Raw genomic sequence first — 15,171 nt, 5'->3', positions numbered from 1 at the left:
TATTTATCTTAAATCTCAAATGTGTTTTGGATCATGCATTTTCCAGTTGGGCAGATTAATGACCATTTATATTCATTCAATAGTGTTGAAACACTAACATTCTTGAGCTAAATAAGAAAAAGATTGGTATAAGTCATGACCAATTTCTCAAAACTGCTCAATTGTAAGAAAACTCTAGAAGTCAAGATTGTTCATTCCTTGAAGCAATGTGTTTGCCACTTCAGTGGGCCAAATTGGCGCTGTCATCTTCTTACCTTGACTTGAGAAAAGCCACATTTCACTTGAATTTAACAATAATCAGTTCCCTGTCACAATCTCTATATAACATCTAATGCCTAGAATATGATAGATATGATGGACATGTCAATAATTATTCTCTAAATTTCCTTGTTTCAAGGGGCAACAGTGAGAAAAGTACCTTTTCGCTGTTTCTTCTTTGAAAACTTCTTTAGTACAAATTCCTTTTCAATTAAAGGTCTGATTTTGAGCCATGAACTGGGCTTGACTTTACACAACCGCTTTATAGACACCGAATTAACCATTAGGAACAACTGTAATTACATATCAAGGTTTAGACAATTTCCTGTACATAATTGTCTTCATGCCCCCAAAACTACTAACTCTACAACTCAAACGAAACTTCCCAAATCCCAGTACAAGGCATTAACATACAAAGTTGGGAAACCACAAGAAGTATCTCCAAGTGCAAATTTCAAAAGTACAGCTTCAAAGCTTGCTGCAATTACAAAAACAAATGCACAGTCATTATCCAACTTTCTCTATTTCATGCACTTCCAAAATGCAATTTTCTAAACGCTCAAAAGTCCATCCAAAACCAATTTCCGCACTGAAGAACTGCTCCCTTTACCGTTTCCTACCATGAACATTTCTACAAAACTGTGCAGTAAACATAGGATAAATTCCTTTTTAATCTTTACAGAAGATATTACCTTTTTAACAATTATCTATGGGAAAGTCATGCCACGACTCTTTGCAACATCTAAGATACTTCTATTCTCAAGACTAATATAATAATCACATTTTGCTGCCAGCATCCTCAACACATCCAAAAGAGTGATCTCACCATGATTCTTTCCCAAATCTGATTCCTTCCCAGCATCTACTTCTGGCTGCCCACATATTGAAACAGGCAGAGCCCGCACCCCCTGGCTTCTTCTCTCCGTTTGACAGGAATTACTAGTACTTGGACCAACATACCTAAACTTGTTAATATCATCCATGTTCTTTCTACCTAAATTTGAATTTCCCTCACCGTTTCTTGTATTATTTTCCAAACCTTTCCCGGACATTAAATCCCTATCGATTACTTCAGTTTCTAACTCCAAAACCTCAGTTGTAAAATACAGCTTCCTTTTAGCAGAACTTCCTTCGCCAATTTGAATAATTTGAGGGGACTTAGACCCACCAGTGCGGTGAATAACTCTATCAGAATTTGAATTCACCGGAGATTTCATTATGCTTTCTTCATTTTCCTCTGCATCAGAATCTAAAACTTGATTAGGTGATTTGGAAATCAAATTTTCATCCAAAAGTTTCGGTTGTTTCATCAGAGACCCACTTAAACATTTATCAGCAACCGCTTTTCTCTTCAAAGAACTAACGACATTTGACTCACTATGAATTACCTCATTTACCCCTTTGAATTTCTGGGACTCCAGCTCTGAAAACCCTAGATCCGTATCAGCCCCCAGATTTACCGCATTTTCTCCGTCAGTACAACCACTGGCAATTCTTTCTTTAACGACAACCGACCGATCATTTCGATTACCATTGGAGCTAGCTATGAGCGAACCTTCAGGCGGGGTCTGAAAAACATCGATATCGTGAGAGGAAACATTGTCATTCTGATCGTCTTCATCAGAACTTTCAGGAGGTGACATCATCATGATCCCGGTACATTCCTGGGGAGTTTCTTCTTCTCGCGAATCTTCCGAATCGTTTTTGTCGCTTTCCGATTCAGGTTCTCCAACGAAATGAGTGCGACGTAACAGACGTTCTTGGGAGAATGACACGAAGCAGAGTTTATCAAAATCCATTTCTTGTAGGAAAGATTGGATTGGATTGGGTTTTGAAGAAGGAGAGATTGAATGGCGTTCAAATTTTGCTTAGGGTTTCATGTTCATTTCTTCTTCTTCTTTTTTTTTTTTTTTGTCTCTCTCGCCAATAATTTCATCATTGAAATTTTACTGTTACCAATTTGGGCCAATAAAAAAGACATTAACCATTTTTGGACTGGCCAATTATTTTAAAACATTCTAATTTTATCCCATTATGTAACAAATCCCATTTTCACTCCATGTTAATATTAAAACCCAAAGCCTTAACCATAAGATTGTAGGTAACTATCAACTCTCTTGCTAGACCAATATTAATAAATTATATTACATTCCTATCACATTCAATTATCTTTGTTGTTTTCACTTTTTTATGTTTCTTTAAATGTTAAAAACCGATTATCAACATAAAATAACACATATTAAACCATTTAAACAACTATAAATGTCATGTGTAATAAATCAACACCACCAAATAATACACTATTATCCAAACATTAAAGATCAATACAATCAATTCAAAATTAAGATTAATTTTAGGGGCAAAGAATTATTTTTCACTTAAGTTTTAGTCTAATTTCAAAAACACAATTATGACAATTAAAAAATCCAAATATTTACCTATGAATTAACTTCTATTAAAATTTTTTATTAGAAGGAATGGTAAAATTATATTTTTTCTCATAAATTTTAAAAATTTATAACAATTTCCCTTTAATGTGAAAAACTAATATTTTTTCTTTTAAGATTAAGTTTTAAAAAGTGATATTTTCCTCCTTTTAAATTTCCTGACAAACAACCGTTGCTCTCTCCCTCCCAGCGATGGCTTTCTCTCTGACGTCTTCTTTGCATCCGAATCCCTCTCCCTTTAACTGGATTTTGTTTAGATTCAAAAAATCTAGAAGAATTGTTGTCTTTTGGATGACAACTCATCTAGACCAAGGGTAGGCACCGAAGATGATGAATCCTTGGTTTGGATGCGTTGTCGTCGTCTAGATAATGACAATTTTTTTGGATGACGCTTTCATCATCTAGACAAAGAGTTTTGTTTAGATTTATTGAATCCAAACGAAATCCAATCAGAGGGAGAGGACTTTAAATAGAGAGAAGGTGCCAGAGGGAGAGAGCGGTACTCGTTCATTGAAAAATCACTAGCAAATTTGAAAGGGGTGAAAATGTCACTTTTGAAAATTAATTTTAAAGGAAAAAATTAGTTTTCCAAATCAAGAGAGAAGAATATTATAAATTTGCAGGGTTTTAGAGTTTCAAAAAAATAACGATTTTACTATTCTATTTAACAAAAAATTTTGATGCAAATTAATTCATAGATAAGTATTTAAGTTTTTTAATACTTCTAAGAGTACACTAAAACTTTAATGAAAATAGTCCTTTGCCCTTAATGTTAATACCTAGAAAAAACATATTTTTGCTTCATTTTGAGTTTTGAACATTAAATATTACATATAAGAGTTAGAGATTAATTAAGTTAAAGATTATATTAAATCTTTACTACAATGTTAACGGATTATATTAATATGATAAATAAATAAAATAACATTTTTTAATTATACTAAACAATTTTAATGTTGTTTTTATTGATAATACGAATATAATTATTATCATTGTTTAATATTTATCATCATATTATTTTTATTTGATATTTTATAATTAATTTAGTTATAAAAATTTATTTGAAAAACTAATTGATTTTATGGGTTATAATTTGTCGAAGTACGGCCGAAATTGAAGCAGCTTAGGTCACCATCGTCATTTCGTTCACTCAACTCAACACTCTAAGCTAGGCCTCGTTCTGCATAACCGGCCGAGGCGTTTCGCCGATTTCATGCAAAGACTGTTGAGAAACACATCATTTTTGGGCTTTTTTTAATTAGTAATACATTACTCAATCTGCTTCAAAGAATAATCAATGAATCCTGCAAATTTGATCCTGAAACTATCAATTTTACGATCAATATATTAAATCTCGTGCTTTCCTGCCTTTGATTCCTATCAAGCTCTACAATCGAGGTCCATACTTATTTGTTTCTTCAGTCTATTACTTGTTGAAGATTCTCGATTCGATTTCGATTAATTTAATCATTTATTTTCTTGTTCGAAGAATTTGAGTCTCATTTTCTGTTTGGTTATTGACACTTTGTAAGAATATTTAGGAAATTTGGGTAACTTTTATGAAGTTGAAGCTTAGCTTGTTTGCTAGAATTTATTTGTTCTTTTTAAAATTTATATAGCTGTAGGTTTTGGCTAGCTGATTTCTTATACTTTTTGTTTCTGTGTTGGATATTTAGCTTTGGGCTTTACGTTTCTGTTTGGTTCCCAAGAAAGAAGAACGTACACAAATTGAACAATTTTGTGGAACATGAGATTATTATGATTTTTTGTAATGTGGGAAGCGGGTATTCGTCACTGTATTGTTATGAATGGTTTGTTGTATGTTTGTTAGTTTTTTTTTTTTTTCAGGGGACCAAGGAAAGTCATTCAGCGTTAAGAAATTTTGATGGTGTTGTGCGTCCTGGTTCCTTTTCCGTTTGCCTCTATTCTTGTTTGGTTATTTGGAAAATGAGGAAAACTATGTAAATTAGATGGTTCATTATGTGGTTCCTTTGCTTCTAACTCTTTCAATTTTAGATTTATTGTATTTTTTTTTTGCATGTAGTTGCTTTCTGGAGAGTGAAAATCCTCAAAAATTTTAATAATCTGACTATCCTTTTGTTGTTGCGTTGAAAACTGGTTTGAGTCTTTAAATTCTGTTTAGTTTTGGATAGATTTAACAATGATAATGTTTGGTTTTCAGATTGTTTCAATTGCTTTGTTTATGAGTTGGGGATGGTGGTTATGGACAATTTTCTGCATACAGAGTCTGCAAGAGTGGTTTCATTGAGTAATGGTAGTTGTTCTGAGGACAGATCAGGAATATTGCCAATGGAAAATGGTTATTGTGGTTCTCAGCATGGTTTACCCAAGTTTAAGCGGCGGAGAGTTTCTGCTGTTCGAGATTTTCCTCCAGGTTGTGGACGGTTTGTCTTGCAGACACCCAATAGAGATACTGTTGTTGGTATAGTTTGCCCTGAGGCAGATAATCTTGTGCACTCATCTAATCATTTGGAGAAGCCTGAATTGGTGAGTGCTGATCCTGAAGGAGCTTTGTTTCCAGAATCTGAAAATTTAAAACTGTTAGAATGCAAAATCTCTACTGAGTCAAAGCATTTGACTGGGGCAGATGTTGGCACTGCAAAGAAAGAGATGTCCCTGGAAAGTGGTGTGAAGGCATCATCACTGCCTGACCAGCGAATTGCTGCTCCAGGTATCAGTCATGAGAATTCAGTAACTAAAAAATATCCACCTAGGAGAAAAGTTTCAGCGATTAGAGACTTTCCTCCATTTTGTGGGCCAAATGCTCCATGTCTTTGTAAGGAAGAGTTCAGTGAAAAGTTTGCTTCTTCAAAGAGTTTGGATGAGGAGAAGTCTGTTACAGAAGAAAGGTCTGTGAGAGGGACTGTGGAGACTGATGTGAAACAAATGGACGAGGATGGTTATCAAGGGTATGCATACAAGAGTAAGTTGAATGATGATGTTTCCAAAATCATCTGTGATCAAGATCTATCTGATCTTAAAGAATGTGCAACCATGGGAATGAAGAAACATGATGAGTTTGAAATTTTGTCTAATAGCATTATAAAGAATAATCAGGAAGATTCTAGAGAAAATAGCATTACATCTCCACGAGGGACTGAACAATATAGGTCTGAACTTAAGATTGGTTTAAAATCAAGTAACAAGGATGTTGGAGTTTTGGAGGAAAATCTGTTGAGGGATACTGTGGTTCATGCAGAGGAGAAACAGTCAGACAGGAATTGTTCAGATTTATCTGAAAGTGGTGACCAATTCATAGAGGAAGGTCCTGATTATTCACAGTTTGCATCGAATTTGGTTATTGTGCAAGGTCTCATGGCATCCTCAAATTGTCCTTGGAGACAGGGGAAAGGGGCCTTTAAATCTAAGTGTGCTGTTGTTACTGGTGAAAGCAAAAGAAAGAAGCATGATATGCTGCCAGTATGTACATCTGCTTCGAAGAGAAAGAATGAAGCAGAGAGCTCTAGAGGGACACTCAGTAAGAAAAAATTATCATCAGCTGCAGAGGTAGATAAAACTGTGGTTCCATTAATGATTTTGGATGGGGAAGATTCTCTTGGAAATGATGGGGAACATAAAGAAATTCAGGTGGATCATAGATCTCTCACTGTTGATGTAAACCTCCTTCCTTCACGTCCAAGTAGTTCAATGTGTAGCGGTGCTTACAATGATGTTACTGGTGCTCGAAACAAAGTGAGGGAAACATTGCGCCTTTTCCAAGCTGTATGTAGGAAGCTGTTGCAGGAAGAAGAATCAAAGGCTAATGAACAAAACAATCGTAAGAGAATTGATTATCTAGCAGCTAAAATTCTCAAAAACAAAGGGAAATATGTCAATGATGGCAATAAAATCATTGGGTCTGTTCCTGGAGTTGAAGTTGGTGATGAGTTTCATTATAGGATAGAGCTCAATATTATTGGTCTTCATCGCCCAATTCAGGGTGGTATTGATTATGTCAAGCATAAAGGAAAGGTTCTTGCCACAAGTATTGTAGCATCTGGGGGTTATGATGATGACTTGGATAACTCAGATGTCCTGACTTATACAGGTCAAGGAGGAAATGTAACCAATGGAGGGAAAGAACCAGAGGATCAGAAGCTTGAACGAGGGAATCTTGCTTTGCTGACTAGCAGGTATGAAAAGAATCCTGTAAGAGTAATCCGTGGAGAGACAAGGGGCTCTGATTCTGGTAGGACATACATTTATGATGGGCTATATTTGGTGGAAAAATCCTGGCAGGATTTGGGGCCACATGGTAAACTAGTTTTCAAGTTTAGGTTGGCTCGAATTCCTGGTCAGCCGGAACTTGCTTGGAAGGTGGTAAAGAAATGCAAAAAGTTTAAAGTACGTGAGGGTGTATGCGTAACTGATATCTCACAAGGACATGAGTTGATTCCCATTTGTGCTGTGAACACCATAGATGAGGAGAAGCCTCCACCATTTACATACACTACTCAGATGATATATCCTGATTGGTGTCACCCTGTTCCCTCGAAGGGCTGTGATTGCACGAATATATGTTCAGATTCGGGGAAATGTTCTTGTGCAGCCAAAAATGGTGGAGAGATCCCATACAACCACAATGGTGCAATTGTTGAAGTGAAGCCCCTTGTCTATGAGTGTGGTCCTGCTTGCAAGTGTCCTCCTTCTTGCTATAATAGAGTCAGTCAGAAGGGTATCATATTTCAGCTTGAAATCTTTAAAACTGAATCTAGGGGCTGGGGTGTGAGATCCCTAAATTCCATTTCTTCAGGAAGTTTTATCTGTGAGTATGTAGGAGAGCTCCTTGAAGAGAAAGAAGCTGAAAAAAGAACTGGTAATGATGAGTATTTGTTTGATATAGGGAACAATAGCAATGAAAAATCTCTTTGGGATTGTCTTTCAACCCTCATGCCGGATACACAGTCAACTTCTTGTGGAGTTGTGGAGGATGGTGGGTTTACCATTGATGCAGCACAGTACGGTAATGTGGGAAGATTCATTAATCATAGTTGTTCTCCTAATCTCTATGCCCAAAATGTCCTGTATGACCATGAGGACAAAAGAATACCTCATATAATGCTCTTTGCTGCTGAGAACATTCCTCCCTTGCAGGAGCTTACTTATCACTACAATTATGTCATAGATCAGGTTCGTGATTCAGATGGAAATATTAAGAAGAAGAGTTGCTATTGTGGTTCTTCAGAATGCACTGGTAGGTTGTATTGACGTTGAGTAACAATCAAAGTTTTGAATTGTGGAGAAGCAGTAATTTCTTGTTTCCTCTCAGTAACTTTCTTAGGACTCCTAGCATTTTCAGGTTCTAACTCCAGCCTGTGCACAAAGACGAGCATGTATACTTTTGTTTGTATGTGCATACACATCTGTTAAATGTGTTATGCTTTATTTGTTTGTTAGATGGTGACCTGTATGTATCGAAGCTTGACTTGTTATATTAGTTGTTCCCTTTAGTGATTTGTAGTGAATCCAATACACACACACTCACACACACACATATAGATTTACAGATAATGATGCCACTTTTTGTGCACACTGTGTCAGAAAAAAATTACATTATAGGGGACAATTTTCTGATGTCTAATACTATTAGACTCTTCTAATATGCTTTTTAAGTAGACATTTTGACGTTTCAAAGGCATTGTAAACTTCACAAGCTGAATTTGGAGTGCCAAATTGTGAAGGCAAACCTTGATTGTGCGTTTGAGTTTGGGGGATTGTTTGTTGCTTGATGCTTCATATGGCTTAACTTGTATGTTATTATTTTTATACTTTGATTTGTTATTATCATATTGTTTATTATAGTGGTTAGTTTATAGCTGTTTGTAAAGGAAAATAGAAGCAATGACTGAAGTTGTGGTAGGCCACTTTTTCCATCATGCTGGTGAATGACAATGAGCCTCGAATTGCATTACTTGGCACATTTGTTTTGGTTTTGTTTTGCTTGGTTGCATGGGATCTGTCATTCAAAAGTGGGGAGAGATCTAGGATCTCATTTTGGTTACATAAAAGTAAAGATTGGTTAGCACACAGGGAATCTTGGGTCTTTTCATATTTTCAACATAAACTGTTAGTTACACTAAAGACCAAAGTGTAGACTGTATCATCTCCTAATGCAACACAGCTATCCAACCTTCCTCTCTTTAATTAAACATGTCACTGTCAGTATATATTTACACAGTAGTAGTTGCCTTTCTATTATGCGTTGCATTGTTAATGATCTAGGAGTCCTCCTCATTTTTAGTTTGAAGTATAATTTAATATATATGTATCTGATGAGTGATGCATGAGAGATTAGTTTAGTTGCTTTAGATTTTCAGTCCAAAGTTTGCTCCATTTGAAAACAATAACCAAATAACAAGAGGGTAATTGTAGCTATACTGTTAGGAGTTTTCTTGACTGTTGCTTGCCGCAGATTGTTTGATCTATTGTGTAGGTTTCGAATAAAAAAATCATTATAAAAAAACAGGACTTCGCAGCTTCCACCTTATTGATTTTTTTAGTCAAGAAAGGGAATATCCTAATAAGAACTGGATTACCCGAAAAAAGGCTTAAAAAATTCTGGATTACCTCACCGACATGTCATCAATTCATCATCTATTTTTGTACCCACCCCATGTTGTCGAGCATTTCAAGATTCATATAATACTCCAAATCAGGGAAAGAGCACCCATAATTCCGATAGTATTTGTGTACGGCAATACATTCATAATTTGTGAACTTCAACACGTTTGATCTGATGTCAGTATTGCACAGAAGATGGCATGTTTAATTGGCTTATGGGGTCCGCAAGGGGACTGTGTGGTGGGAAGTTTGAAAATGGGTGGGTGAGTTTTGCTCTTGGTCGTCCATTTGGCCACTCGATGACACAACTGGGGAATAAAAAATACCACTACGAAAGAACAAAATAACATGAAGAGCACAATTCCTGGCATTGCAGATATTACAGCACTTTCACCACCGTTTATTCGTTTCAATTCAAAACAGCAGCCAAAAATGATGAATATAACATGTACATAACATGCATGGATGTATGTATGTGACCAATGTACATTACATCTAATCAGTCCACCATTTTGCATTCTAGTACTTAACCCACATTGTTATCGTTGACCTTAGTGCTTTTTCTCCTGCTAATACTTAGATCTTGCTAAGCTTCTTGACACACCCGGCAATTCAATCTGCAGTTCTCCATTCCAACTACAGATTAGTAAAATAATAAATAAACAAAATATCTGAACATAAATCCAGAATAAACTCTTCCAAACTACAAAAGTCATGTCTGTAAACAAGCATCAAGTAATTGATTTATGCTTATAATGTGATAATGAAGTAAATGAGAGGAACAAGTTAGTGACTATCACTATAATGGACTTGAATAATGAGATCAACTCTCCATCAAAGGGACATAACCACTTAAGATTATATAATGGAAGATACACTTTTGTGACTTGGACCCAAATTACGTGTAGGGTTGATCTATCTAACTAGAAAATCTTGCCTTTAACATCCTCTTCATACTCTAGTGAAATTTTAGATGACAGAGTGCAAAAAATGATGTGATTGGGATGAAACTAAAACTACCAAGCCACAACATACCACCAAGGAACAATGGGCCCCTCCACTCTCAGTTTAACTTTAGAGATCTTAACAGAACTATTCAGAAACAAAATGCAAGTTGAAAAGCAGGTTAACTATAGAGTCAAACCACCCAGTTTTGTGAATGATGAGTACACATTAAGGCGTCCTTTCCTAATTACGTAGGACATAAAAAGGAATCAATAATGTAAAGGTGGTGTGACCATGAAAATAACAAGCAATTAATCTTCAGTTATAGTGTACAGTAACAGAGAAATGTAGTTATGAATAGGCACTGGGGCAATTGCAGAAATAAAAAAGCGAAGAGTGCAATAATGTTGGATAAAACATACATGTCCACATAATTCAATCCTCTAGATTTCTTTCAGATAACAATCACAGCATTTACAAATCAAGGCATAGGTTATGGCTTTTATCATCTCACTTAGCAGAAGCATTTTGTTTGATCACTCTGTTCACACTTCAAATGGAACTGTAGTACCATGCTATTAGTAAGCTTTGTGGTTACAAACAACCTAAAGAGCAAGAGAGGCTCCTCTCTCATGGGAGTCAAACCTTTCCAAAACAATCTGTAATAAAGACAAGTTAGACTAATAAAATATTGTGGTCCCAGGTCACTAACATCTGACTACAACCTCAGTGCCATCGGTGTCATTCAACAACTTTCTCAATAAGTAATCAAGTGCCATAAAGAAGTTGACGAAGAAGTTTAGCATTCTTCCTGACACATCAGCAGTGCAATAGGGGGCACTGATTGTTAATCAAGAACTACATATAACAAGATGTCTATCAGGACTAAATCAATCTCATGACCACATAATTCATAATCTGACAATGACTTTCAATTGTGCTTCACCTGAATAAGCTGAGGAATGATCAAATGCCGTTTCCTAGATTTAAATCAGTTGTGCCTTTTTCAAGTCAGAAACAACTCCGTGGTCTTCAGGACTTCTCTCGTTGTACAGTACCTGCAGAAAATTAAGAGGTCTTCAGCAAAGCATGAAAACCATGGCTGAATGAATTTTACATATTTGGCTGAATGAACCTTATCTATGATGCCATATTCAACTGCCTCACTGGGACTAAAGTATTTTGGGCGCCTGATGTCAGCTTCAATCTGCTCAGGTGTTTTTCCAGTATGCTTTGCATAAAGTTTAACCTTGAATGCAAATGAAGTTATTGATATGTTAGTTGTCATATACTATATTAGCTAATATCTAGAAGCATACAAAAATCCAATGCTGCTAAGACATCAATTTCTCATCCAAGAAAGTTAATAAAAATTAAAAAAAACCATAAGTGACTAGATAAATAAATAGGTTGCATCATGTTCTGTTAAGCTTAAAGTTGTTAACCAAAATCACAGCAGATTTTCAAAAGTAAAGTTGCAAATAACTAGAATTCTTCTGTTTTTCCTTTTCTCGACATTTAAAAACATAAAAAAAAAGCATGTTCTCTTTAGTCTTTTTCTCTTTCTGATCTTTGTTTAATTATATGGCAAACACAGATGCACAAGTCAAACTTTTAGAGATATACTAGTCAATAAACTTCTTATATAGAGTAGTTGAGCCATTCATGAAAACTGAATATACTCAAGTTGATGCTGTTTGATGTTGGACACACATTACTCAATAATCAATTGCTAAATATTGGTCTTGTTTGACAAGCTCTGGCATCAAGCAATACAACTTCCCAAACATATTCCATTTAATTAATTTGCAATACATCAATTGTTTAGATGAATCTAAAATCATGCCATAGAAGAACTCCTACATATCCTTCAAAAGGTTATGATAAATCATTATCAAATCCCTATCTTAAATAATTTTAATGTCATATTAATTAACACTCTCAGAATCTAGATGACCACAAGGATATATACAATGTAATTGATCACAAATCATACCAACTCTGCTTTCACATTCTTTATTTCTTTCCTTGCAAGGTCCACATCAGTTGCTTGTCCTTGAAACCTTGCAATTGGCTGCACATTAGTGAAGAAAGAGCATTTGTTAAAATAAGAAAACATAAACCATTCCAGGAAGTCCTTAAAAAAGCTTCTATTGTCCAGATTTGCAATAAACTAAACAAATATTCAAGAAGATACTTAGTACCAGGGTTAGAGATCAATGGACAAGAAAGAACCTGCTTTATCATGATTGTTGATGAAGGCAAGGCTGAGCGATTTCCTGTAGCACCAGCAGCCAAAAGTAGAGCTGCTTCACCCCAAGCATTACCCACACAAAGAGTAAAAATAGGTGGCTTCACATAACTGCAGTAAAAGGTTAAAATCCATAAAAAAAAATTGTTCAGAAAACACTTAGAATTAGGAGTGATGGAGAAAATTATGGTATGGTTTGCATTCATTAATTCTCAAGCTTATTTAACATCACAAAGCTGAATGGAAACATTCAAACTCAGGGTACAATAAAAAAGTCACCACAATGAGATTAGTCTCATAAAAAAGAATAAAGCTGACACTAGCTTCACTAACAAATTGAACTTGGAAGTTACTGTTGTGCAACATGAAAATAGCTAAAATTCAGCCTAAGTTTTCCTGTTCAGAAAGCCCATCATCAGAGGTTACTTCCTTAAACTAGCATAAATCTTTCTCCAGCCAAGCTGATTGACCAGGTTTGGAAATGACAAGAAATTTTATTCTGTCAAACTATGGGCTTGAACTGCTTGTAAAACTAATAAGAGAAATCCAGCAATATGAAGCCCGGGAAAAGGAATTGAAAAAAAAAAAAAAACAAGAACAACAATTTTGGTGCATATGCTTCAGGAAGCTTCAGCTAGGATCTGCAGGCAAGTAAGGCCATAACTATCCAAATGCAGTTGAAACAAGATTGATATTTAAACTTTAAGTTAGTGTTCTAGAGGAACTTGAAAAAATGATTCAAAATCTCAGAAAATGCAAACCATTGAGCAGAGGCCACTTAAAATGATTAAATAACACATACTTATGGATGAAAAGCATAAACATTGCTGACCTCATAACATCATATATTGCAAAAGCCTCAGTTTCATATCCCAGCTTCTCGCCACCCTGAAACAGTGAAAATCTCTATTAGCAACATGGATAAACTATTAAAAAGCTAAGGAATACAGTCGTTAGCATAATATCATTACTTATCTTAATAAAGGAAATAAAATGTAAAAAAGATGGGTGGTTTATTATTGCAAAACATAATTCAGGTGGGAAAAGAGGTAAAGAAAGCATCCAAATACATTCACATTATATCATTCAAAGTGAACTTATTGTTTACCTCACATCACTCCCAATGTTGCACTGATTTACAAGGGCTAACCACTACATATGTTAGTAAAGTCCCATAACACTTATATTACTAGTTCGTCAGAGAACATATGCTCACCATGCAATTGACTCTGTATATTCAATAAAGAACAGTTTAGTTAATCAAAATGTCTTTTTAAAAATTGCAGGTGAATATGTCATGGCATGACAAGATCCACAATGAGTAGATACTCTACCTAACCAATATATCCGTAGGGCTTCAATATCAATTGACTATGCAATCAAAATGATACAACACAAACAAATAAGGAGTACAAATTCAATGTTTTTTTAATTTAAATTTTGGAGATCCTGCAAGACTGAGGCCTGATTTAGAACTGAGAACAACTATTGCACAAGTTCACAGACATAACTGCAGAGATTGGTACATCTACCAGACATAAAACCTAGTGAACCTAATATATCCAAGATATACAATCAAAGCAAATATCAAGACGGAAATATAATTAGCCATAATTGAGAATACTTTTAACCTTGGTTGTTCCAGTAGAATTTATGTATAAGTAAATAGGCTTATCAGCATCTTCATACTGTAGATAAAGAAATTCAGCTAGTATCAGCTCTGTAACCGAAGGAACAAGAGACATGCCCAAGTAAACAATTCGATTCTTGTACAAGTAAGATGCTAAGTCTGGAGGAGGTTGCTCCCATGCACTTCCCCTTGTAAAAGGAATAACCTGACCCACAAGAAAAATACATAAATGGACCGCATATTTATGGAAATAAGATGGACAAAAATGACACAGTAAATCAACCAGATGTGATGTTATATATATTCACACTCTAAAATTTCTAATACTTTCATATTCTCATATAAAGGTTGATTTTGAACAATCAAAACAAGACAAAAAAAAAACTCTCATAATCCCATGTTTTGCCACATTCACAAATCCTAGTTTACGCTGGTAGTAAGGTTGATTAGCTTAAATATTATATATTGTATGGAATAAACTTGCGTCACTCTAAAATATTAAATTTCAAGCATACGCACAAGCGGTCTTATAACTTAAAAAATTTAAAGAATAAACAAATTTAAATGTATAATAAAAGCAAACCTAATCACAAAATAAATAACCAATTCGGTCAATTAAAAAGAGACAGTACCATGGTAACAACAGGCCTCTTGGCCTTGGAACGTTTAAAGGAATCCGGGTTGAGCGATTGGGGTCGAAGCTTGAGTCCGGAAAAGTCAGCGGAGATGCTACCATTGGAAAACGGAGAAAGAAAACTGGTGGATAGGGAGGTTCTGAAAGGAGACGAAGAAGTTGCAACTATGGCTTGTGGGGAGGTCCGTGGTGGTGCTGCTAACATGCCCGTATGGAGCAGGAAGCTCGATGCTGATGCGGTGGCTACTTCCATTCGTTGATGGAGGTATTAGAATTAGAATAGAGTGGAACAGAGGAATGAGACTGACGATGCTAAACATGAAGCGATAAAAGGATTCGGATTGGGTCGGACCAAATGACTTGGGCTTGATATGGGCCTCATTTGGGGCTTACTGACTCCAAGTATGATCAGAATGAATCTTTT

At 35.4% G+C, this 15,171-nt stretch overlaps 3 protein-coding genes across 6 annotated transcripts; 1 reads left to right on the top strand and 2 right to left on the bottom strand.

The window, feature by feature from the left end:
• Nucleotides 1-406: 406 nt before the first annotated feature.
• On the bottom strand, nucleotides 407-2,199 carry LOC123211475. The gene is made up of 2 exons (XM_044630228.1): nucleotides 951-2,199; nucleotides 407-736 (listed from the first exon to the last, which is right to left on the bottom strand). The coding sequence occupies exon 1, from the start codon at nucleotides 2,055-2,057 to the stop codon at nucleotides 966-968; it is 1,092 nt and encodes a 363-aa protein (XP_044486163.1). The 5' UTR covers nucleotides 2,058-2,199; the 3' UTR covers nucleotides 407-736; nucleotides 951-965.
• A 1,597-nt stretch (nucleotides 2,200-3,796) lies between these two features.
• LOC123211900 (histone-lysine N-methyltransferase, H3 lysine-9 specific SUVH6-like) lies at nucleotides 3,797-8,180 on the top strand. Of its 2 annotated transcripts, XM_044630867.1 has the most exons (3): nucleotides 3,797-4,103; nucleotides 4,554-4,598; nucleotides 4,888-8,180. In XM_044630867.1, exon 3 carries the CDS (start codon nucleotides 4,920-4,922, stop codon nucleotides 7,932-7,934), a length of 3,015 nt encoding a protein of 1,004 aa, XP_044486802.1. In that variant the 5' UTR covers nucleotides 3,797-4,103; nucleotides 4,554-4,598; nucleotides 4,888-4,919; the 3' UTR covers nucleotides 7,935-8,180. The 2 variants fall into 2 exon arrangements, with proteins under 2 accessions (XP_044486802.1, XP_044486801.1); XM_044630866.1 differs by lacking the exon at nucleotides 4,554-4,598.
• A 1,451-nt stretch (nucleotides 8,181-9,631) lies between these two features.
• On the bottom strand, nucleotides 9,632-15,061 carry LOC123212163 (ATP-dependent Clp protease proteolytic subunit-related protein 4, chloroplastic). Of its 3 annotated transcripts, none has more exons than XM_044631225.1 (8): nucleotides 14,746-15,061; nucleotides 14,115-14,318; nucleotides 13,316-13,371; nucleotides 12,468-12,594; nucleotides 12,229-12,306; nucleotides 11,368-11,481; nucleotides 11,179-11,290; nucleotides 9,632-9,923 (listed from the first exon to the last, which is right to left on the bottom strand). In XM_044631225.1, the coding sequence occupies exons 1-7, from the start codon at nucleotides 14,998-15,000 to the stop codon at nucleotides 11,219-11,221; spliced, it is 906 nt and encodes a 301-aa protein (XP_044487160.1). In that variant the 5' UTR covers nucleotides 15,001-15,061; the 3' UTR covers nucleotides 9,632-9,923; nucleotides 11,179-11,218. The 3 variants fall into 3 exon arrangements, with proteins under 3 accessions (XP_044487160.1, XP_044487159.1, XP_044487161.1); XM_044631224.1 differs by having other exon boundaries at nucleotides 9,632-9,904; XM_044631226.1 differs by lacking the exon at nucleotides 9,632-9,923 and adding an exon at nucleotides 10,615-11,090.
• Nucleotides 15,062-15,171: the final 110 nt, after the last annotated feature.

Source organism: Mangifera indica, chromosome 3 (assembly GCF_011075055.1).
Source record: "Mangifera indica cultivar Alphonso chromosome 3, CATAS_Mindica_2.1, whole genome shotgun sequence".
Classification (NCBI taxonomy): Eukaryota; Viridiplantae; Streptophyta; class Magnoliopsida; order Sapindales; family Anacardiaceae; genus Mangifera; species Mangifera indica.
The sequence above is the reverse complement of the archived record's forward strand: the minus strand, read 5'-3'. Positions and strand labels throughout refer to the sequence as shown.

Bases quoted from the DNA above. Each gene is read 5' to 3' on its own strand.
- LOC123211475 (XM_044630228.1), bottom strand. From the start codon at position 2,057: ATGGATTTTGATAAACTCTGCTTCGTGTCATTCTCCCAAGAACGTCTG.
- LOC123211900 (XM_044630866.1), top strand. From the start codon at position 4,920: ATGGTGGTTATGGACAATTTTCTGCATACAGAGTCTGCAAGAGTGGTT.
- LOC123212163 (XM_044631225.1), bottom strand. From the start codon at position 15,000: ATGGAAGTAGCCACCGCATCAGCATCGAGCTTCCTGCTCCATACGGGC. The intron at 12,595-13,315 runs GTCAGCAATGTT...CTTTTACTGCAG, and splicing joins GCAATATATGATGTTATGAG to TTATGTGAAGCCACCTATTT. The intron at 11,482-12,228 runs GTATGATTTGTG...TTTGCATTCAAG, and splicing joins AGAATGTGAAAGCAGAGTTG to GTTAAACTTTATGCAAAGCA.